At 40.0% G+C, this 23,718-nt stretch overlaps 1 protein-coding gene across 1 annotated transcript in view; it reads left to right on the top strand.

Moving 5' to 3' along the window:
• Window positions 1-23,718, top strand: part of LOC104164629 (kalirin-like) — a gene marked incomplete at its 5' end in the record, with an annotated part of 45,417 nt that overhangs the window by 11,674 nt on the left and 10,025 nt on the right. Inside the window, one exon of the mRNA XM_009704016.1 lies at window positions 11,658-11,849. Coding sequence (XP_009702318.1) covers window positions 11,658-11,849 — 192 coding nt within the window. The remainder of the gene's footprint in view (window positions 1-11,657; window positions 11,850-23,718) is intronic.

Genomic DNA, 23,718 nt, shown 5'->3' with positions numbered 1-23,718 from the left:
TGATAGAGACCTGAATTAATCTTGACAATGAAGAGATTCTGAGTCCAAAGATACCATCTTGCTGACCTGTTCCTAAGGACTCTGAGCTGGAACAAGGAGATGAAGTAAAAAGTTACTTCAAGTTTAGTTGGAGCTGTGGAGGCTGCTTTATTCTTGTAGATGGCAAAGGGGCATTTGCCATCAAATTGTCTGAGATCCAGAGAGGAGGGGCATGGGCACGGAGGTTATCTGAGTGGTGGGCAGGTGGTGTGTTACCGTTCCTGTTCACAGGGTATGTTGAGAAACCTCCTTCTGCCAAATGGAAATACCCAAATTGTCAGCAAAACAGAGTTGTTGGTGCTTTATTCTCATCGTGTTTTGTCTCTAGCAGGCAGTGTACTGAAGTGTGAGGTTTACTCTGGATGGAAAGACCAATCTTTAAGTGATTCTTTGCTACAAGTTAAATACCTGGGCAAATAGAAGGGATCCAGGAGAATGCAAAGGGACTCCCTGCTTCCCTCGTGAGTCTGGAGGGAATATAGACAGTGCTAGCACATGGCAGCAGCTCAGCTGCACCACAAGACATGATGCCCTCCCTGAGAGCATCTCCCACACAACTCCCACCTGGTTCGGTACGTGGGAGCTGATGCAATCCAGTGTGTCAGGGAGTAATCCATATTTCAGAGGAGCAGTAGCAAAAATTTCATTAAACCTCTGCCTCCTTCCTGAGGTAGCAGCAGTCCGCTGACGCTGCTAAAAGGCTGTGGCATATCTTCCCCTGTATTTTTTCTGTCAAACATCAGTTTACTTGTTAGAGGTGACCTTTAACTTGTGGCAAAATAGAGTTCACTGCAAATCTTGAGATCCTATGATGCTTTCATGGTAGACTTACCTTTTGGCAGCAGCCTATGTTGCATTTTGGTCACATATTACCGGACAGAAGGAAAGTATGATTGTTATGTGATGTATATGCAGTACTATGTTGTGCTCCACAGTGCCTAGTCTTTATATTTTACTATATAGGAATTCTTAAACTGAAACTCTGGAGAATTTGGGTCAAAATTTTGCTGAATTTTCTTCTGTTAAACATTATCTCATTCTATAAATAGTCCGATGTCACTCAAAATGTGCTTCAGGAAAGAAGCTGTTATAACCTTTGTCTACATTAATGGAAATAGAGGCACAGCTGAGTTGGGGTAGTGGCTATGGGGGAAATGGGGAGAGGAAATGTTTTGCTCTCTTATTTAAAGGCAGTTTCGTAAAAATGTAGACACTAGAAACAAAGCCAGGCAGTTTACAGAATTCACGTCCTCATAGGTTTATTTCTACCTCTGTTTTCAAGGCAGCAGTGCTGCCAGTTGTATTTGGTACTGATTTTTCCCAGTGTTGCCAACAGTCCAAAGCCTTTTAATACTGTCGTCACTGCGTCTTTGAAATCTCCAAACAGTGAGCATGATATTAAACCCAGAATGCCTGAAGTTATTTCAATTCAGAGGACCAGCAGGACTTGATAGAGCTGTCATGATTGCAGTCATGTCTGCAAGGCTCAGAAAAGATGTCAGCTCAGCCTGTGGGATAGAAAACAATACTGTGCCCTCCCAGATTGCTGCTTACCTCGGAGCTGCCACACATTTCTTTGCTTCTCCACTCACTTTCCCTTTTTCCCCATCCTGAAGAAGTTGAGGAACTTTGGTGTGAACTATCTGGGCTTGTTGATGATATTTATCTTTTGAGAAGCCTTCAAAATGCTGCATTTCACTCCTGACAGTTTGCCTTCTTGTGCTCCCTTGTCATTTCCACAAAAGAAAATGCTTTCCTCACCTTTGCTGAGTTTCAAAGGCTCAGTTACCTTACAGTCACTTGAGCAGCTCTCATTCATACACTCTGCTAATTACCCAGTTATCAAATCAACGTTCAGTGATAATACTGTTCTACTGGCACGCTCATTGTGCTGCATAGCACTAACCAATATCAGATGATACTATTTTTTGTCCTTAAAACCAGTTTGGTTTCATGTCTGATACTGGAACTACTGTATAATGGCATCTCAGTCTGTTATGTTCCCTGCACTGTTCCGCTCCCCTTTCAGTTGCTCACTTTCACATGCTTGTGAGTGTGCAAGGATGTTCTCAAAGAGAAGGGATCAAGCTGTTTTCATGGATATTACTGAGGATTGAACACTAGGATAAAACCTGACCAAGAATCATCAATTTCAGATATCTTCCCTAATTCTTGTAGATCCTTGTACAATCCATAAAATACTGAAAATATTGAAACAACAAGAGGAGTGTTTCATCATCTCATTTTAATATGCTGTTTAGATATACTTCTCCCAGAACAGCAGTAGGGTGACAGAAAAAAAAAAAAAATAGTCCTATAAGCACAAAATGAGCCTACATATCAAGTAGATACTGTTTCTATTTAGGGTGCCTTAAGGTACCGAAGTGAGATGTAACTGCTGGCTTTGAAGGGCTGTGAGACCACCTCAGTTAAAACTGCCAAGTTTTTTCAATGCAGTCATTGAAAATCATTTCCACTGATGGTTCTTTGGTTTGTAAACACAGTCGTTTGTTTATTAGACCCAGTGCATGAGCCTTCCTGGGGCAACACTGCTTTCTCAGCTGGCAACCTCTCTCGTCTTAGGAAAGACGCTGAAGATTGGCTTTGTGGGACTAAAATTTCATTCTTGTGCCAAAAGGGTGTTCTTCCAGTTCCTATGTGGAGTTTTGCAGATCAAAACTTCTTAAATCACATCTCACCAAGTGTAAAGGTGCATGTATTTCTGGTAGTTTAAACTGCAGCTTCTTCAAGGATATGTATCAGACTCCAGTGTAATCCTGCAATGATGTGCCCTCCTTATAACATGAAGTGTGCAGATTGCTTCCCTGGAAAGGGTAGGACTATTTATTTACCTGATATTAAGCAAGTGCTTAGTGGTTTATTTAATAGAGGACATTTCACATATATACTAACTAAAATAGGGAGGAAAGGGGAGGTTTGCCAGGCTCCAGGTGAAACCTTTGGTGGGTGTAGTCTTTCTGCCTTCAAAAAGAATGAAATCCCTTGTCTTCTCCCTTGCAACAAAAATTAATTAATCTTGCAACATTAAAAAAAAAAACAAAATCTAAGCAGAAGTTGGAAAAGTCTAGATCTCTGCCAAACATGCTTTTGAGTATTCTGATTTAGAAGAAAAAAATAGCTCTGGCGGTATTTAAAGTAAAGTCCTTGCATAGATGGTACTCTCTAGTAGCGACAGAGAAATTCAGTGATAGCTAAGCTGACCAGACTGAGCTAAAATGTTAGCTTGTTCTTTGTGTGTATGTGATATGTGCATACACATGTGCATCTATGTGTTTTTGCATACTTATTAATATTGGATGTGATGTGTGATATTAGCTGGCACTTAAAACATTATTTCACAGTATGTTTCACTGGCATTTCATTGAATAATGGTTGGGATCATAGCGGAGTTAATTAACGTGATTGTGGTAACACGAGTATTCTCTATTTGATGTATGACTGCACTCCTGATTGAGATGAACAGTTGATGTGGTAAAATATACCATAGGTGACTTTTTTTTTTAAATCTAAAGTAAGCACTCAATATATGAAATAGCACAAATAAGAATTCTTTTAGCTAATGTATTTCCAGCTATTGATTCTAATCTTGCTTATTTATTAGCTTGAAGGTCTAAGGTAGCTTTTAAACAATTTATCTGGGGTTTCAGCATTTGATGTAATGTGTAAGTGTCACTCTTTTAAATTCAAATAATAAATTCATCTCACTTTGTATGTGAACCCTGAGGGAAAATCATAAATAGAAGATAACGGTACATGGAAAAATATCTGGTTCTTGGCAATGGTTAGTGAGGATGCCGTGTCATATCCACCTTGTCATTCCTGGGAATAGTTTATGCTGAAAAATCCCTTTTGCTTATATAATTCACTGAAATCATGGAATTACTGGAGGTATAAAGTAGTAATTAGTATCAGCATAGTGTTATATAGTGGCCTCTTAGCCACCTGAAATGGGAGCAAGCTTCACATTCCCCAAATCTGTGGATGTTCCTGAACAGAGCTAAGCTTCAAATCATAGAATCATAGAATGATTTGGGTTGGATGGGACCTTTAAGGGTCATCTAGTCCAACTGAAGAAATATAATTTAAAACATTGTGAATGAGCCATGGTCCCACAATGGGAGATGAGGGGGGTGTTAAGGACCTTTCAAGCCTATGTACCAGCTGCAAAGATAACTTTTCCAGGAGCTGGGAGAGAGGTTTTCTGTGCAGTGCTGGTCTGCTGAAGCATAGGTGACATTCCAGGCACTCTGGGTCCTAGACTGTGTTTGCAAGTAGATGCAGTGCTGATAATAGCGGTAATTTCGTTGAAATTGTCAAGTATCAAGTTGTTGAAATTATCAAGTATCAAGTTGTTGATACTTGGACACACACTTACACATGCTTTCACTCATAAACTCACCTGAGACCCTCATTTGTTAAACTACTTAAACAGATGTGATTCATTCATTTAAAGGTAGACATGTACTTACGTGTTTATCAAAAGATTAATATAACAGGCTGTAGTATTTGAAGAGCTCAAACTTCAGGAAGGACAGTGCAAGGAGAACTGGGGCAAAATTATGACAGGAAAAACTTAAGATGAATTGCCATATTTAGGGAAGAACAGTCTGCAGAAGAAAGTGATTGAAACTTCATTAACCTGGATATTTTTTAAAAAATCTCTGAAGAAGTTTCCATTCTAGTGTACAGTAGGGAACAATCTTGTACTGATAGAGCGAGTGGCTGCATGACCTCAGAGAGATGTTCTGCCTTTAACTTCTGTAACTGTAATTCCTGGTAAGTCTGTTTTGAATTAGAGCAATAGAGCACAAGTAAGAATATAGGTCTTGATTCCATTATGTGAAATTCAAACTGAATAAAATCACATCTTACATTAGATCATCATATGCACTTAGCCTTTGCCCTCCTTAAGGGAGGAGGAATTTTGACAAAGATGGATGCTTCCTTAAACCCCAGATTTATTTATCAAAGAAATGCTTCGTTGTGGTCACTCATTTTGGCTTTAGAATATCAAGTTACTGAAGATATAGTTCTCCACAAAAGCCTGACTGTGAGATCACTTAACCTAAACAAAAACATGGAGCTAATTTTAACAAAGTGACTTATGCAAAGAATCTGATAACAGTAACCGAGCTTCGTAATTAATACCAATAGTTTATAAGGATTGAGAAGAAATGCAAAATCAGCTCCATAATTATCATTTTGTGAATGTGAATCATGCTGCAGTTTCTGCAGGGAGGAACGCTACCTGCTGTCTATGCACAGAACAGGGGTACGAGGCCTCCAGAGTTTTATTTTTAGAGCTTTGCCATATTTTGTCTCCTCCTGCGATCTTGAGTAAATGGCTAGCAGGCTGACCCCGCTCCCACTGAAGTCAGTAAGATCCCTTTTACTGTTTTCAGTCAGAGAAGGATTAGGCTTTGAACTTTGTCTCAACATCCCATCTCCGCAGCAGGAGTAATAATACTGAGATTTCATCTTTGGTGTTGAAGAGTCGAGTCACGACTTTAATGAACATAAAGGAGATATCACATCAGAGAAAGCCTCGTAAGTCTCCCAAGCTTCAGCCTGCAGGCATAAGATGGGGTGCACATCACTAGTCTTTAGTCAAGAAGATCAGATCTAAGCTAGTCATCTAAGTTCTCTTTCTAGTCAGTACTTACTGGCCTCTAGAGATGCCATCTCTTCCGTGCCTTTTACATGGTAAAACCTCGGTGACAAAGCTTTCTGAATCAATACGAGGAACCTTTGCCTGGGTCTGTCTTTCACAGCCCCAGAATTTGATTAGTACAGAATAAGGCAGACCAGTGCTACCTCATTCCCCTTCAGCATATCTAAACATCTACTTAGGATGTGCAGTGTCTAGGGTATGTAGTTTGTGTTTAATGCGATAATGTATCTGATCACCTGCCCTGTTCCCCTACCTCATGTTTCTCCCGATTTATACAACTAAATATCTTTCTCTGGCTGATTGGCATGGTTCACAACACACTGGAGATCTTGGAGACAATTACCATTAAAACCTCTCAAATGCAATAAACAGCTGTAAAATACTGTGCAAGGGGAGATTGTTACGGAAAAAAAATTGCCCAGATTTAGGGCACAAACTCTGCCCTGGACTACCATTAGACACAGCTATTTTCAATGTCATCTGCCTAGAAACATGCAGCAATAAACTAGTTACAAGCGTAGTTGCTAGGAGTAGAGGGAAAACTACATGGAATCATTTTCTGAAAATGCTCTTGGGTCGAAACCAAAATGCTGCACTAAATTGATTGATGCCTTAAAATTATGGGGAAGGGTCAGTGAAAACACAAATATATATGATTGGTACATTTCCTTTTTTTTTTTTCCCCCTCTTTAAAAAGGATGTTAAGGTACTTGAATGCATCCAGAGGAGGGCAACAAAGCTGGTGAAAGGGCTGGCAGGCATGTCCTGTGAGGAGCGGCTGAGGACACTGGGTTTGTCAAGTTTGGAGAAAAGGAGGCTGAGGGGCGACCTCATTGCTCTCTGCAGCTTTCTGAGGAGGGGAAGGGGAGAGAAAGGTGCTGAGCTCTTCTCCCTGGGATCCAGCGATAGGACACATGGGAATGGTTCGAAGCTGCACCAGGGGAGGTTTAGACTGGACATTAGGAAGCATTTCTTTACTGAGAGGGTGGTCAAACAGTGGAACAGGCTTCCTAGAGAGGTGATCAGTGCCCCAAGCCTGTCAGTGTTTAAGAGGCATTTGGACACTGCCCTTAGCAACATGCTTTAACTTTTGGTCAACCCTGAAGTGGTCCGCCAGCTGGACTAGATAATCATTGTAGGTCCCTTCCAACTGAACTAGTCTATTGCATTCCATTCTAATTTGTTTCTGAGTGACTTTCTTTAGGTTGCAATACATATCATAAATAAGAAAGGCAAAATATTTCTGTTCTGCTGCTCTAACCTTATATCCGTCCAAGAATTAACTGATGCAGTATTCAGGTTTTTTTTTCATTTATTTATTTATTTTTATTTAGGCAAAACATGCCAAATACTTTCAAACCAGAATTGAGGCCCATATGTTGGTTTGTACTGAGCACTGCAATGCTATTTTCTGTGGCACAAACTGCATGCAGCCAATGTTCTCTGATGCTGAGAATCAGTTCAACTCCTACTCTGGTTTTAAAAGATTTGGAGAGAACAGGTGACAAAACACTTATCTGGCACAAAGATTGTGGACAAGATAATGTTTGTTTCAACTTTAAGGAAATCTCTTAGGCAGTTTGCTGAAAGAGCTGTGGTTGGATATTGCATTTCCAATGCAGAGATGGCTTCATATGCGTTAACCTGGAGACGCAGTGGAATCTCAGCTGAGATCTGCTATCTGACTCAGAGATGGAAGTGGATCCTGACATCTTGGTGCTTACTGGTCTGAAACGCAAAGGAAAACGTGATAAAGATAACAGGCAAATTTCACATCTGCTTTTTTATAAACCATTTTTTTCAGCTTGCTACAGAATATCAAACTGTTAACAATTAATGAACCAAAGTTATGAGGAATCCTATTAATAAATATTGCCATGGGATAAGACAACCTCCAATTCTGAATTGTGGTAGGGATTGTTGTATAGGTTTTGTTAGTCTATTTCTTTTCCATAATTGTGTTTCTTTTTTGTTATTTGCAAGAAACGGAAGAGATATGAAAGCCTCCTGGTTCCATCTAAAATGAACTCCAAAAGCATGTATTACAGCCATTTCCACTCTGAAACCTGAAGGGTGCAGTTTAATTTTCTTGTGTTTGCAGATTTCATGATTGAAATAGGTGATTATGTAAAGATTAGTATAGAAAGATTGTTAAGAGATTTGAGATGTAAGTTGTTTCTGTGCTTGAAACGGTGCAGAAGTATGTAATGTCAGTTAGCAGATCACTGAGAATTTCAAGGGTTTGCAAATGACAGTTCTCTCAGGGTTTAATGCAATGTTAGGAAAAAATACCACACAACCTTAAAATCAGAGAGCATATCATTTTATAACTCATAGATTATTTTTCTGTGGAACTTGTGATATTATTGTTTGACAGGAACCAATTTCCACAGATGCAGAAGAGATTCTTCATGGGATCTCCCCTCTGGAGAGATTAGCCATTTTTGGTGTCACCTTCCTCAGGATGCCACAGCAAACTTTCCATGGGTCTGCAGTTTGCAGAAAAGGGGGACAGCCATGATTGTCCTTCTAGTAGCAAAAATTACCTTCTGCAGTTGTATTAGCTCTTACCTGCTTCCAAAGTTTTGAGTCTTGATGCCAGTCTGGAGATGTACCTAGGTCCTGTGTTCCTGGTAGATCCTGCCAGATCTCACAAGGGCCGGGAACCTCAGGTAACCTCTTCTGGCTGGGGCTAGCAGGACAAGGAGGCATTATATGCTTTTCTTCATCATGAAACTTAATTCTCTCTGGGATTCCCACTCCACCAGATCCAGGGTTATGTCACATCAGAAAAGTACAAAATGCTTCAAAGAAATGAAATAAGGATCTGTACTCTGAAGAGCTTACTAACAAGAGAACAAGCTCAGGATGAAACTGTTTGAAGCAGGCAAGCAGTGCAGCATTGTAGTACCTACCAGGATGAAGCTCTCAGGTTCAGCATAGCTTTAGTTCAGCACTTGTAGAGAAATAGATGTACATGAAAATATTTGGCATGTGTAACAACTTCTAATGTGATTTATGTGCACTTTAAGCAAATGAACAGAACAAAAGTAGAGTAGGCCCTCACCAAGTAACTAACCTCTAGCTTATTTGGCCTGTGCTGTGTTTATATCTCATGTGACAGTAGATGACAATCCTTTCATGAATACGTCAAACTCTGGAGTTCAAGGCAAGTGTGGTTAACTCCCAAATGTGGTTGCTTATCTGAAATACATCTAAACCTCTTAAATCTGCAACAGTGAGCTGGAAATCTCGTAGCATCAGGCCTTCTTTCTAGAATGGCAGGGATAAAACCATTAGTGTTTTTCCTATGAAAAACTGCACCTGTTTTTAAAACCCAGACACTTAGATGTGAACTCTGTGGACAAAGATAGAAAAAGACATGAACAAAAATTTCACCATACTTAAAATGTGCTGTGTTCAGGCTTCTTGTGCGCGTCACATTTATGCAAATGTGTTCAAAATTAGGTATGAATGCTTCAGGGAAGTATCACTGTATGCTGACAGTGCCTGGCACAGCCCAGGGAAAATACCGCATGTGCCGGCTCCCACATCCAGCCAGCTTCCTTGCAGAAAATCCCCTTTGCCTTTGGAGAACCTTGTGCAATACAAAGGGACTGCTGCAGGACCACTGCATCCTTTACTGTCTGTGCAGTGTGGCCAGAGCCTCTGTTGAGGCCAATCTGGGCTCTTTTTTTCCCAAAGTCTAGGGCTCAGCCTACACCCTTTTCATCACGCAGTACATTTATGTCTGTTCATCGTATTTGTGAACTCACCTCACCTGGATGTATTTAGGTACAGCATGTGTTGGGGTCAGTAAAACTGTAATGGTTTTCAACAGAGATGAACATAACTGTGTTAGGGACAAATGTAGCAAAGCTGTATTCATACTGTATGTCAACAAAAGTGTGTGTCCCAAATCTGTGCCATAAGCAGAGAGTGAATATGTTTAAAAGTATACTAAATATTATAAATAAAAGCAGGGAACCGCCTTCTCCCCAGGGAGCTGGACTGCTGTTTGAGCTGTTGCAGTGGTAATGTGTGAAAAACCCTAGAGTAGAGTAGACTTTGAAAAATAGTGCTAGCTTTGGCATTTGCTCCAAATACTATTGGAAGAGGATCATTCAGAAAGGACGCTGTTAAGTGAAACTGGACCGGAATTCAGATCATATTAAATGGAACATTTTTTTACAAATTCTCAGCTAAAGAGGTTTCCAAAAAATGATTATTAAAACATAACATTTTGCTGCTGTTAACAACCTAACCATTATAGCGATGGCCTGAAAGTGAGGGAATAAAAAATTTACTATTGGTAACAAAACTGTCTAGAGTATGTTCTTCACAGTCCAAAAAGAGAAATGCAAATACTGTATATTTATAGTCAGCCCTCAGAAACTGGGAAATGAATAGTAAATGAGCTGTTTTCTTTCTGCTTCTTGTAACTGGAAATATTTTCCCCCATTAAACACTTGGAGGCCAGCATTCCATCTTTGTATTGAATATTTTCTCAAACAACAACTATTGACTGCAGCAGGATATTATCTAAGTAAGAACATGACTTGATTCATGGCTTTTATGTTTGACAGTGTTCCTTTAATGCTCAGGAGTACATGTGTGTCCACTGTGTTCAAAGGTATTTTGTGTATATGCATCAAGTTAATGCATTTTTAAACTGAGGAGGATTCTCAGCAGGATTTTGAAAAGGAAAGTGCTACAATTCTGCTTCTATTGATGGGGAGGTTAAAATTCCCAGTGGGAGCAGTCTTAGGCCCACGTGGAGCATTTCTGAAGATCTCACCAGGTACCGGAAACATCCTTAAGCTGACAGCTTTGTCTCTATTTTTGTTAAGTGTCAAACGCCACAGAGCTATTGGCCTCAACTTGAGTGGAGAAAGCTTTTCTATGACAGCAAGGGCTGGCTATGTTTAGTTAGCTAAACATAGCTGACTAAACCATAGCTCCATGGCTGTGGAGAAGATGACTGCACTCCCTTTCCTTTTCTGCTGTTATTTATGAGACTCTCTGGTGTATTAGTTCAGTGGTGTTTTCCAGAAATGTGAAAGAGGGAGAGAAAGGATGGGCAGGTAGTTTGAAAGCTGAGGTAATTTTGATGGAATTCACCTCTGTTCCCTGACAGTCTGGCATGTCTTGAGTACATCGCTTCACTTCTGCGTTCTTCAGTTCCCTCTCTGTAAAGTAGGGTAATACATCTCATATCATAAAAGCCGTGGCTATGGGGTAAATCTATTCAGAATGGTGAAGTGTTCAAATTCGTGATGGAGGGCAGGTACGTGCCTTGGACAAACTGGAAATGATACCCCTCCAAAGCAATCGGAGCATTACATACTGGCAGCTGCAAGCTAATCAAATAGACTTACTCCATTTGGAAATACGATGCAGAACAGTAGATGAGAGGAAAAAACGTAGAAGGAACTTGAAGACACAGCCTTCTCAAGTTATCTCACAAAAGCTGGTGAAAGGCAAATGTTTCTTGAGGCTGAGACATCTCTGGCTAGCATGATTACATGCTGTAATGTGATAGCCGAGCTTGTAGCCGAGTGTCACATGAGGCACCGTAGCCTTCTGAGGTGGTTAGGCCCACTTGCTTCATTACATTATCTTTGAGAAATTCCAGGGGACTTGGAAATAAACGAGTTCACAGTCCTGTTGCTGTGCGTGGTAAGATTGGGCTGGGGTGGTGTGTTTCAAATAAGAAATTATTTCATGTGTACTCAGGAATTAGTCTATGTGGCTTTATACACTCTTCTTTCACAGATGGCAGTGCGAGTAGGAATTATTACTATTGTTTTAAAACTCTGGTAATCACTTACTTTCATGCCTTTGAAAGTACAAACAGCCTGTTTCAAAGGTTTACTTGCCACAGTTGTATTACTCATACTGCATTTCTTGCTTTGTTTGCTGGTAGAATACGTACACCAATGCAGACAAGCTTTTGGAGGCTGCAGAGCAGTTGGCTCAGACTGGGGAATGTGACCCTGAAGAGATCTATAAAGCAGCCCGGCATCTGGAAGTACGAATTCAGGACTTTGTCCGGAGGGTGGAACAGAGGAAGCTTCTGTTGGACATGTCAGTCTCCTTCCATACCCACACGAAAGAGGTAAGGTGTGCATGAAGGAATTTTTCTGTGCATTGCAGAGTGCTGCAAGAGGCTGACTCTGAAAACTCAGATGACATAGGAAAGGCATCTTCACTGCCCAGGGCTGATATCCAGTTCATTTGATGCATATGACTAACTGTTGTAAAGAGGAAACAAAATGTGAATGAAACATATGAATGATACCGTACACTAAAATATAGGGACAGCGTATCTAACATATCAAGCGGTGCTTAATTCACAACTAGAGTGTGTTGTTATAAAGCAAGAATTCTCTTGTAAGAACGTGAGTTGATACGAACACATTAGATATAAACATGCTAGCAGTTTGATATGTATCCTCAGAGGAATTCCATTTGAATGTAATGCTAACTAATGTAGCCATTATTGTTAAGTGTTACTGGAAATCTTACATTGTTTAATGAGGCAGACTTCACTTTTCAAAATTACAGTTAAAGAGCAAATAGCCACATACTGATACAGTGAATCAGTGAGGACCTGAATAAATGCTGTTTAGTGTAATTGAAAAATATCCAGAGATAAGGCTGTCTCGCCAGAGATACAGTGGACAGGACATCAAATGGGAGGCCATTGGGAATGTAATTAAAGCATACTTCACATTTTTCTGCAGACCAAAGGCCATTCAGTGATGAGTGACTTTTAAAAGATAGGATTTCTACTGAGAGAGATGGAATTAGTCAGAATGGTTGTTTTCATGCTCTTAAAAGCTGGAAGCTTTGCCTGTGTTTGTTGATTACATGTTACAAACAAGTTCTGTATAGCAGGCTTCAGTGTGTTGGATTTGCCTCCTTAAATAGAAGGTGTATGCACCCATTTGTATATATATGTATATATATGGAAGATGGAATTACAGTACATCCGTCATAGCTATTGATACATGAAGATTTCCTTTTACTCGTTCTGCAATATACTAAAATCTAGATACTTTAAACTCGTGAATAGCACCATTGTTTCCAGAGTAGCTCAAATGCTTGCAGCTATGCTGGTTTGCTGCTGGCGAAACTTAATTGGTTATTTCCTCAGTCAAAATTATTTCATAACAGTTTCCTACTGTGATTAACCTCGCTTCACCTATGCAGGTGGTGGCTAGTAACACAAAGATAGGCGTGACTCCAGGAAGTTATCAGAATAGTATGTTTTCTCTCATGTAAATTTCTTCTGATGATTACTGATACTGTGTAGCCTAATTTGGGTTTGGGAATTAGAGCCTCCCTGTATGAAGGGGTTTGTATTGCAGTGCACTATACTCGCTTCTACCCTTCTTCAGCAAGAAGGGAATTTGCCTGCTCCACTCGCCTGGTTTTAATGAGCCATGGTTTTGTATATAGAAATGCAGATGTATAACAATACACATTTTTTGAAACTGTTAAAAAACCAGTCTTTTGTGACAACATCAGTGCTGTTTACAAGATACTGAGAGTAAACCCTAAATTTCTGCCTCATTGACGTTTACCCATGGGACAGATTGGTGCTGTGATGCCTTTTTGGAAAGCTCAGTAAGTACTTGCTGTCAGTTTTAGGGAGATCCAGAGTGGATAGTCTCCAGGTGCCTCTCTATCTCTCCAGAGGGACAGTCAAGGGATGTGTAGCATAAAACTGGGACATCAGCAAAGTCAGAGTGGACCCAGGAATCCACATTCATCAGAATGAATGACAGCCATTGGGTCGGGTGCAAAGAAGCTGCTGAAGTTATTGCAGTCTCCAGCAGCTCCCCAGCATCAGAGGATACACAGTAGCTCTGCAAGAGAAAGGAAGTTTTCACTTACTTACCACTCTGTTAATTCACTCCTGTGGGGGCCAACACTCTGATTTTCTGCAGGTTCACTGAATTTCATTGTGTGTCACTAGCTACCTTCTTCAATGGCATGTTTCTGCTCTGGTGGGAGTCACACAGCCCAATATCTCTTTTTTTTTTTGCCAAAAATAATAAGTGAGGAAATTGATGTGGTTTTGGTATTTGTCTGCCAGCTGTGGAGATCCCCACAGACACAGTGAAGTAACCAAAGACTGCCAGGGGGGAAGTGCTGCAAAGGGCAAAGCATTATAACAAGAGAACCTTAGCACATTTTTGGATCTGTATTTGCCTTTTTATGCTATAAATAGATCGGCTCAAGTAGAAATGGCATGTTGCTTGGCCCTTCACGTTTATTGTAAAATGGCGAGTTAACCAATTTAATTGTCATTCTTCAATATGAATATAAAACAGATAGCTGGATTTCTCAAAAATTGAGAAATACAAATGTCCTTCCTTTGCCACAATGCCTATGATAACATTATGTCCTTTCTCTGTTTCACACTGACTCATCTTGGCTGGTTCCTCCCTGGGCTCTGACTAGGAAACGCGCTCGGCCCCGCTCAGACCTCCCAGCCTACCGAGCTGGGCTGGACCAAATGCAGGTTCTTGCTCTTGCCACTTGCCCACTTGTCGAGGTCAGATCTGCACCATCCATGCTCATTTTTTGAAACTGCTTAAAAATAAATTCACTGTATTTGCTGGGATTTCAGTCATAAACAACAAAGATAAGGTTAGATTCCAATTTTAAAATCAGTATTTATCAAGCGAAATTCCCTTTGAGTCAGTAGCAGTTTTAGTTGAGTTAAAGAGTTCAGAATCAGATTTAAATTATAGCAGATGTCAAGACAAAAAATCCTTTCGCTGAAGCAGTAAAATACAGGGACATCTGAGGTCCATTGGTGGTATTTTACCAGGGAGATCTGAGGTCCATTGCTGGTATTTTACCAGGAGGCATTCCAGTTACAGTGCTGACACATGCCTTCCTGATTAACCTTGCCCTTCCTGCCTGCCATGCTGTGCCTGATGCTGCACTGTGCTATGCCCATCCAAACCCATCACCTGGGAGTGTCTTGGAGCGAGGAGAAAGCAGTTGGGCTGGCATGTTAATGTGTTTAACACCTGGCATATTTTGCGTTATTCTAGAAGATATTATTAGTTACTTAATAATAACTGCATTATTCATTTTATCCTTTGTAGTTCTTAAAACCATTTCTTAAACTGTTAACAACTGTTTCTCTTATGTCCTTGGAAATGAATAAACAGTTCCCTTCATGATTCTTGGCAATAATGCAGGAAACTATGGCCTAGATGTATTTTTCATCTAAGTTTCCCAAATTCTCATTATTTCTTGATATATTAATCTACTGAGACAGAACTGGTGAAAGGGAGAATTAAGTAGAAAGAATCAGTCTTACTGACATGATTTTTATGGAAATAGTCTAAATATCTTCCTGCAATGAACGTGTCACTTCTGCCAGTCTTCCCAGCACACATGAATCGCATTTCTGATGTGCTAATTCTCAGGCATGGATGAATACATTGATTGTGAACTTTTCACTGCTTCACCTGTACTCTGCCCACCTCTTCATCTCCGCATGTGACTGCTCAGATTCCCAACAGCTGAGAAACTTTTAACAGCTCCCATTTTTTAGAAGTGATCTTGTCAGAAAAACGTTTCCTCTTGTAATCTGCCTTGCTAGAATTTCTTCAGGAGAATATATAGTGTTGAATTAGGGAGTCATTTAAATCCAGATATCCCATGAGCAATGAAAGTTAAGAGTGGCTTTTTCATACTACAGTAGACTTGAATCACTGCTCATTTCATGTGAAAGCATTGTAAGAGGATTCCTTCTGCTAAACACCGACTTATACAGCTGAAGAGACTGTGAATTAAGAATAAAAATAATTTTGATTTTTTTTTTTTTTTAAGTGGCCTTGCTTAATACATGCAATAGGCTGAAATGATGACTTTCTGGTATGGTAAAAACATTTTAGAGGCATAAATTTAGAGCAGTCCCCTAAGCGATTGTTAGTGTCGTAACTCATGAGTAATGTAGTTATCCTATTGCCATACCAATAAAAGAGATGTTGTGTCCCCCACTCTCATACAGTATTCCTTATGCTGTCTTAGTTTATAGCCAATATTTTCATACCCTTTTAGACTTTCCTGATGGTGTGAGCAGAAACTTGATACCTTGGGAATCAAATCCAATTAGCTGTATGGCAGGGTAAAGTTATAAATTATTATCAGTGGGGTAAATGCATTCAACAGACTTGTACCTGAATAATTTCTCTCAGGATTAAGTGTGATTGAATTCAGGTTCTTACTTCAGATCTGAATCAATTATTGGCAGGATTGTCAGATCTTGCACTTTTATCACAAATCTCATGATAGTTGATGTTTTTCTGTGAGCTCTCAGCTGCTAGGATCAAATAATGATACAGGATTCTTGGCTATCATTTCATTTTGTTTAAAAGAGAATAGTTTTTGATCCTGCTGGAGGAGAGGTTGCAGATGTGATAAAATCACACCCTGAAGACTCAAAAACCTCAAGGCAAATAATAAAAGCATCTTGTAATTCATTGTCTGAATCTTAATATTGTACGTTGGTCTCATAGTTTTATACTTACGGTTCTGAAGTGTACTTTACAATTCCAAGTATAAAAATATAGACACAAAAGAGCACTGTCACCATTTCCGTATTGTTAAAAACTTTTAAAATCCTCTTGCACAATTAAATGATGAATTAGCATCTTGTAAATGTCTTTACTTTCCATAACAGATTTTCTTCTCTGTTTAGCAATCACAGTTTTGTTTTCCTGCCTGGCTTAAAGTGGCAGGAAATACTGCTACCAGAAGTTTCTGATACAGCTTCAGTGCTGGGGGTTTAAACAGTATAGAAAAGCCCAGGAATTACTTTTGTCAAGTAAGTGTTGAGGTCAGGCTACATGTAGATAGCTCTGTGTGTTATCTACATGCATATAAATTTGTGGCTTCATGGGCAGGATTTTAAGCTTTTAGGATTAATGTAGGTGTTTAAGAGCAAGTGTATGTACCTCAGTGTATTCTCTATATAGCTGAAGTAAAGGTTTGTTGTGTTACTTGTTGTGTTGGCGGATAATGCAGTTGCTAATTTAAGAACAAGAAGGAACTTCACTGAATTTAGAGCCCTTTACAGTGTATGGGTCTTACCTGAACTACAAAGCCATTCTGCAATTGCTCCATAGCTCTTCGGGGCATGAAAACCATGTTTTACCACCTCTAGGTTTCTCATCTCTCAGTGGGTTTCAGATTACCACTTTTGTGTTGCGTGGAGTCCAGCAAGACAGCAGCAAAAGGCAGGAGAGACAGCAATGTGATTTCAGGTCATGTCCCCTGAGCTTTGTTGGCCCTTGGGAGGTCAGAAGAGCAACAGGACGAGGTGCTCAGTGCTTGCAGTTCCATGTGGAGCCTGCCAGGTCTACCTGGCCCACAGAATTAGGGGGATGAATATGCTCAGGAAATATTTAATGTTGAGAAAAATGAAGTGCCAAACTCTTAACAGATTCTTACGGAACATGTGCAAACTGGAACTTGGCAGAGGTCTTCTGAGTGACCAAATTTGGGCAAATTTTCACAGGGATGACATAATGTATATTCTTGACATCAAGGCTAAACCCTGCAAAATTTCAAACCCTTGCTTAAAAGTGTGGAGGGTCTGGAGCATCTCAAGCGAGCAGAAATAAGACTGTCTTTCTAACACAGGCAAAGTAACTCCTTTTTCCCCTTCCTCTCATTCTGGACCTTTTACCTCAAAATTCATCAAGTTCAGCCTTAGGCAGGTACCTGGTATGGAAAGTTTCACTCTGAACAGCTTGTCTGATAAGGCCGTGAGAAACTGAGAGCAAAGTCCTGGACCATTAAGTGTCAGGCAACTTCCTATACAGACCTAAATTATTTGTGGTCAGCAGGTCACCTTGGTCACCCCATAGGTATCAGTGGGGTTACTCAAGTGAGTAATGGGAGTGGGTTTACCGTGTCAGTTAAGAACAGTAACAGTGTTTTATTGCAGGCACTGCTAACTTAATTTTACTTGGTAACCAAGACCTGTGAAATTAAATTCTCTCTGCTTCGGTTGAATGTCTTGATTAGGAGATTATTTCAGTGTAGGTCACTAATTTTGACAGGGCTTGGCCCTCAAGTTGTGGCAGAGTTGCTGGGAAGCAGGGAGCTAAAATCTCATGGGGCTAAGGTCAGCTGCTGTTGACTCTCGTGAGAAGAGTTGACGGGATGTGTCAAAGTTAATCATGGAGCAAACGTGACAGTGGTTCTGGGATATATTGTATAATCCTGTCATTCATTGTAAATTGACCCAAGATTCAAAGTTAATGTTACTGAACTTAATTTGTTGTTTGACTTTAACTGTTAATATTGACATTTCAGAGCGATCGCCCATTAGATAATAGAGATTTGTGATGAAGGGCATAACCAGCAATTCTACTTGCTGGCAACTTCTAGAAGTCCTGAAAAGGTCTTGTTCTCTCAGCATGTCTACCACAAAGTGTTTGTCTTGCACACTTATGCACTACTCCTGTCCTGGACAGTGCTTTTGTTCCTTTTCTCATATTTTTACCAGATTTAAAAAACAATGAAAGCATAAAATACTAAAATGACTCAAACTGGCTCTCTGTACATAAAATATTCACTGACTGGCCGTTTCACATCCCAGCACTCTTAAGAGTTAGAATGAAGCACCACGTGCCTTTTTCAAAAGCTAGAAATTTTGTTCCTTCAGTGGGATAAAATTAACAGCTCAGATACATACCAAGCAGCACACAAAATTGGACTTTGAGAATATCTGCCCCTCCTCTCACTGCAGGGCTGTGAAACATCAAACCTTAAATACTTCTTACAAGTATGAACGTTGTTTTTGCTGGGAGCTGAATCAATGTAGTTTGATGGGGGGAGTATTATAAGCAAAGAAATCGCAATAAAAGGGGGCGACAAAAGCAAATGCTGATTTCAAAAAAAAAAAAAAAAAAAAAAAGAAAAAAGTACTCAGTTCCTAAACATTCTGATATTCCCATCAGAGGTGGATTTGCAGGCAGAGAGGAGAGGATGTGGGAGAAGTGAACTGCCAAAGCTACACAAACAGGTGATGTGCGCAGTCCTTTGCCTGGATGGCAGATTCCTTGGAGAAGATAAATACATTGCCAGCTTACTGTTATCATTCTGATAACTGGGGCTGTAGAGAGGGCTCTGATGGTGTAACAAGTGTTACTTTTGTATGAGCTATGTAAAAGTTCACTCTGGGTTATCAGCAATCAATTACCATGAAGCAACAAAATAAGAGAAAATCCCTCTCCAACTCCAGAGCATAGCTTTGACCAAAATACAAACATTCACCAATCATTCATGTTGGTGTTTTCTTTGCGGAGTTAAATCTTGTCTGTAAAGCTAGCAAAGATCTGGTACTGAGGAACCAGGACAGCTGGAGTGGTGCAGGGTGTCCCTCTTTCCTGTCCATTTGTTGTCTAGAAGCAAGATTTTTTCATGAAGGATTAAGAAGCTGGGAATGAAGAGAGCTGTGGTATCCTGGCAGCACATCCCGCTCTTGAGCAGGGGAGTTTGAAGCACAGCCAGACTGCTAGTGAATAAAATTCTGCCATCTGTGATGGCAAAAAATTGTGAGACAGAGTTAAGGTAATAAGAAATTAAATGCTTGTAAATGCAGCCGCATAAACCAAATGTCAGTAAGTCGAAGCTGCAGCAGAGCAAGGGCAGGCACATGGCAGAGAAGTTCTTTCCATCATTCTGCCATGTGCTAGCCAAAGGATTCCTATAGACTGCATTTAAGTTCACACTTTGCTATCCGCATTTTTCAGGCCATTCACCAGCGTTTTGACTGACTGCTTGGTTTCACTCAAACATTGTCATTGGCTTTTGAGGGCCCTTGCCTGTGTTTTGTGTGTTATGGAGACGGGTCTCCAGCCTGTGTGCCTTGCTCTCCAGATAACAGTGGTTCGTGCTGCAGCTAGAGGGATGTTTTATGAGCACCTTTAAATAGGATGTGCCAAGTCTTATAAAGTACCCTTTTATCAGTCATATTACAGCCCATTTTCCCAGTTTCCTGAAGCTGAGGAATATGAGCTTCTCCCAGTTTTACCGTGTGGGCTTGCAGCTTTTACTGCTGTGTACCAAGACAACAGAGCAGGCAGCCACTGCCTGTGATAATTTGCGTACTGAGTAAATCTTCATCAAAGCCATACACAGACACTCCTGTAATTCACTCATCACTCAAAAGACACATTCTGTTGCACCTTAAGTACACGTATGTAACAGAGTGTACACAACTAGTTTAAAATGGTGTCAGTGTAGTGGTTCAAGTTGATGGATCCAGCGTGACTGGCTGGAGAAAGGTCCCACAGTTTGTTTAATCCTTAGCAAGTTTCAAAATTATTCAGATGTTGCAAGTGCTTTATTTCTGAGAATCTTAGGGTGTAGTGCACAAGGTTGCACAAAAGGCTAAAAGCAGCAGATCAGGGTAAGACTGCAAAAGATATGGCCAGTCACTGGAAAAAGCACGGAGGGAAGAGGTAGTGCAACTCCTATTTGAGTAGTGAAAAGTTTAGAACTGGTGAACAATTTAAAGGAAAATGTAATGGTACTTGCATTTATTTAAGGAAATTGCTGAATTTGTAGTGTATATTTTGCAGCTATGGAAAGCTCCTCCTACACCAAATTGTACTGTATTACACTTGTGTAAATCTGAGTAAGTCTTTTGATGTAGTAAGAACTTCTCCAAGCCTATTATCAGCATGATCAAGTGCAGAATTTGATTTGTTTAGTACAATTACTGCAGTTAATTACATCCAGATTCATAATTACAAATCACATATTAAAATTATTCTAGAAGAGGAACATGTTTTTGCAATTCATGATGATAGCGGAAGAAGCACAGAACATGTACATCTGATTCTTCAGTTATAAGCTGACTTTCTCTCCTAGAGCAAATAGTCCCTGAATTACATTTACATGACCTTGGGCTGGGGATCTACACACTCCCTAATGTAAGCGTAACTGCCCAAATCACATTTCCCTTAGGAGGAGATTATTTTGTGCTGTATCAATCTGGTCCATGCAGAACTTGGAAAAAGCATCAGATGTTTAGGCATTGCAAATCCTTTTGCCATAGGCAAGGTTACTAATTAAAAAGCGTCAGCACACAGAAGCACCAGATGCAGCCCAACTAAGGATGAATGTCAAGAAATTGGCGAGGAAAAGGGAAAAAGCAGGAAAGAGGTTAGGAAGAGATCAGATGGGTTTTTTCACAGAATGTTCCCTTTCTTTCACTCACCGTTTCTTCCCAACCAGTTTGGTGGTATCTGACAACATTACTTCTTGCAGCAGGGTGTCTTATCAGCTGTATCTTACCATGGAAGTCGCATATTGTGGCATTTCATATGTAATGTCTGGTCATAACCCGTTTTGTCACATTTTATTAGGTATGCTGTCATTGTGTGACACTTCACTGGTGGCATGCAGGCACATTACAGCTCGTCATTGCATACATTGTTTTCTATGTTTCTGTTGACATTTCCATGAGACCTTGAATGTGACTTTGGAAAATGATGTTGAAATATGCTTCCAATTATAACAACCATCAGTTCTTTCAACTGAAATGGCACTGGATGCTTTCTGAGTGTGAATATACATCAGCTGATGAAGGTTACTCATGCTGAAAAGTTTTATCACCTCCACCATGTTGGTGCGGGGAAATTGAGGTAGAAAAGGCAATTTCCTAAAGCCTGCACAATAAAGCCAGATTCACAACAGCACTTGAATAGGTCCTTAAACATAAACACAGGCTGAAGTCCTGGCATAAATTAACCTGAACTTGGGGTCCATGTGACTTCGTAATGCGTATTACGAAAAAGCTAGATGTTACTGCTCAGAATATGCTTGTATAAGCCTGGCATAGTAGCAGAGGAAAACAGCGTTGATGGACATTTCTCTCTGGAGCAATTATGTTTGTGTTTGGGTTTTTTTTTCTTAACCTGCCCTTGGTTCTCTGCACACTTCTGTTACAACTCATGGAGTGGAAGCAGTGCAAGTCAGGTGGGAAAAAAGAGTCCCCATATTTCACTGAATTCTTCTGCATTCTGCTGTAGCCTTCATTGCTGTGATGGATGTTCACTTTACTGAGTTGGCATGAGCATCCTTTTGGGACTTGCTCTGCAACACATGACACTTCTCTGACGTAGTAAAGAGGTAGAACATATGCCCTGGAAAGTTGCTTGTTTCCATTAACATCCTTGTTTTGAAAAACTAGCAAAAATGTTGTACAATGGTAATCCTCGTGGATAGAACCGACTGGTTTTTTGCTTTTCAGTGGTCTCATTACTCAGTGTTTATAAACAGGTTTTGAGGGGATTAAAACTCATCTCTGGCATTTGCAAATAGCAGCGTACGAACACTGGATGTTTAATAGTTATTCCAAACACGCAGGCAAGATTTTCTTAGCAATCTCTTTAGGTTTTAGATTTTGTTTAAAGTGGTCCCTTGCTCTAAGTCAGAAGCATTAATTTGTAGGTAGCAGGCACAGATGTCCTTCAAACCTCCAGTAAGTGGTCTCATTAAGTACTTGAGTAAAATGAAGGGTATTGCATCAGATGAAATAGCTGGGAATAAAGAGCTGTATTGTCTCTTGGATGGAGGGAAACTGCCTGTGTTTTATATCCAAGAAAGACGCAGAAGTTGTTACAATGCATGAGAGGTGCCAGATGCTCCCCCAAAAGAAAGGGGTGTTTGTCATTCTTCTTTTTCACTAGTCAAGTAAGCAGAAGAGAATTGTTTTTCTTGTTTAAAGCCATGGTTACCTTGATAAATAAAGCCTCAACTTTGGAGCCTCTGTGAACCTTCAGCTTGGATGTTTTACAGCTAGGTATTTGCCTTGGACTTCTGTGTTGCTGACAAGTATAACATTCTTAGACGTAGTTTTCATGAGTCAGATTTGTGGCTGGATCTCTCTGATGGAATTAATTCAGGTTTTACCACTAATGCGTTTGTATTTCCATATCCAGTTGATCATACCAAAGCATAGATCAGTTTGAATGAAGCACAAAAATTATTTTTGTGTTATTTCTTCATTGTTTTCCAGGATTCTGTATCTTTGGTTTGGTACATGTTAAGTAATACAATGCAGAGATTATCTGCTTTTCTGGACATGTGCATCACCGGCAAGCTTAGTAAAAGTCACCACAGCTGGATGTGGAAATATTGTGTTAGTATTTGAAATGTCTGCATGCATTTACATAATGCCCCCATACAGGATCAAGTGATAGATTAGCAGTAGTGGGGAGTATGTATGTGAGTGGGACAGGTGCACACAAATTTTTCTCGTGCTAAGAATGAAAGAAGAAAGTCAGTTTCTGCAAATATGAGATAAAAGTTGTCCTGTGTAACATGTCAAATTTCAATGAAAAACTGAAGTGGTTCACTCAAGTCTAAGCTAGCTAGCTAGCTGTTTAGAGTAGGTCACAGCATGAATTAGGAAATGCACAAGGTGTCTGGTGATTTGCGGTTTTAATACTCAGGATATTTTTAAATCAGTTGAATAGTTGCATTGGAATTAAAAATCAAGCCCTGATAGGGACTGATTTCTCTGAGCTGGGACAAACAGGATATGATTTCTATTTTATGATTAACGGCTCTTCTGACTCTGGTGTTGCAGTGACATGGAGTTCATCTTTTCATTGCTGTGGCATTCACAAGTGGGGCTTGGTAGTAATTTATTTCAGATGCTGTTAGTTGTAGCACATAACCTAGGAGGTTTTTGAATCAGGTTCCTATTGTAAATTGTTCCTGAAAGATCTTCCTAATCTTATTAATATTGACTGATTCTTTGTATTAGGATTTCCCAGGGATTGGTGGAGTCTAAAGGATTAAAGGCCTCTGAGTCAAGGATGACCTAGATTCTGATAGATTTTATTATGCAAATCCTTACAATCAGAGATCATTAATGGAAACATCTGAAGCTAATGAGTTAATATATTTGAGTGCTGTCTGAAATTAAT

The sequence above is a fragment of the Cariama cristata genome, unplaced genomic scaffold, assembly GCF_000690535.1.
Source record: "Cariama cristata isolate BGI_N322 unplaced genomic scaffold, ASM69053v1 scaffold36140, whole genome shotgun sequence".
NCBI lineage: Eukaryota > Metazoa > Chordata > Aves > Cariamiformes > Cariamidae > Cariama > Cariama cristata.
This window is presented reverse-complemented; position numbering and strand designations above follow the sequence as displayed.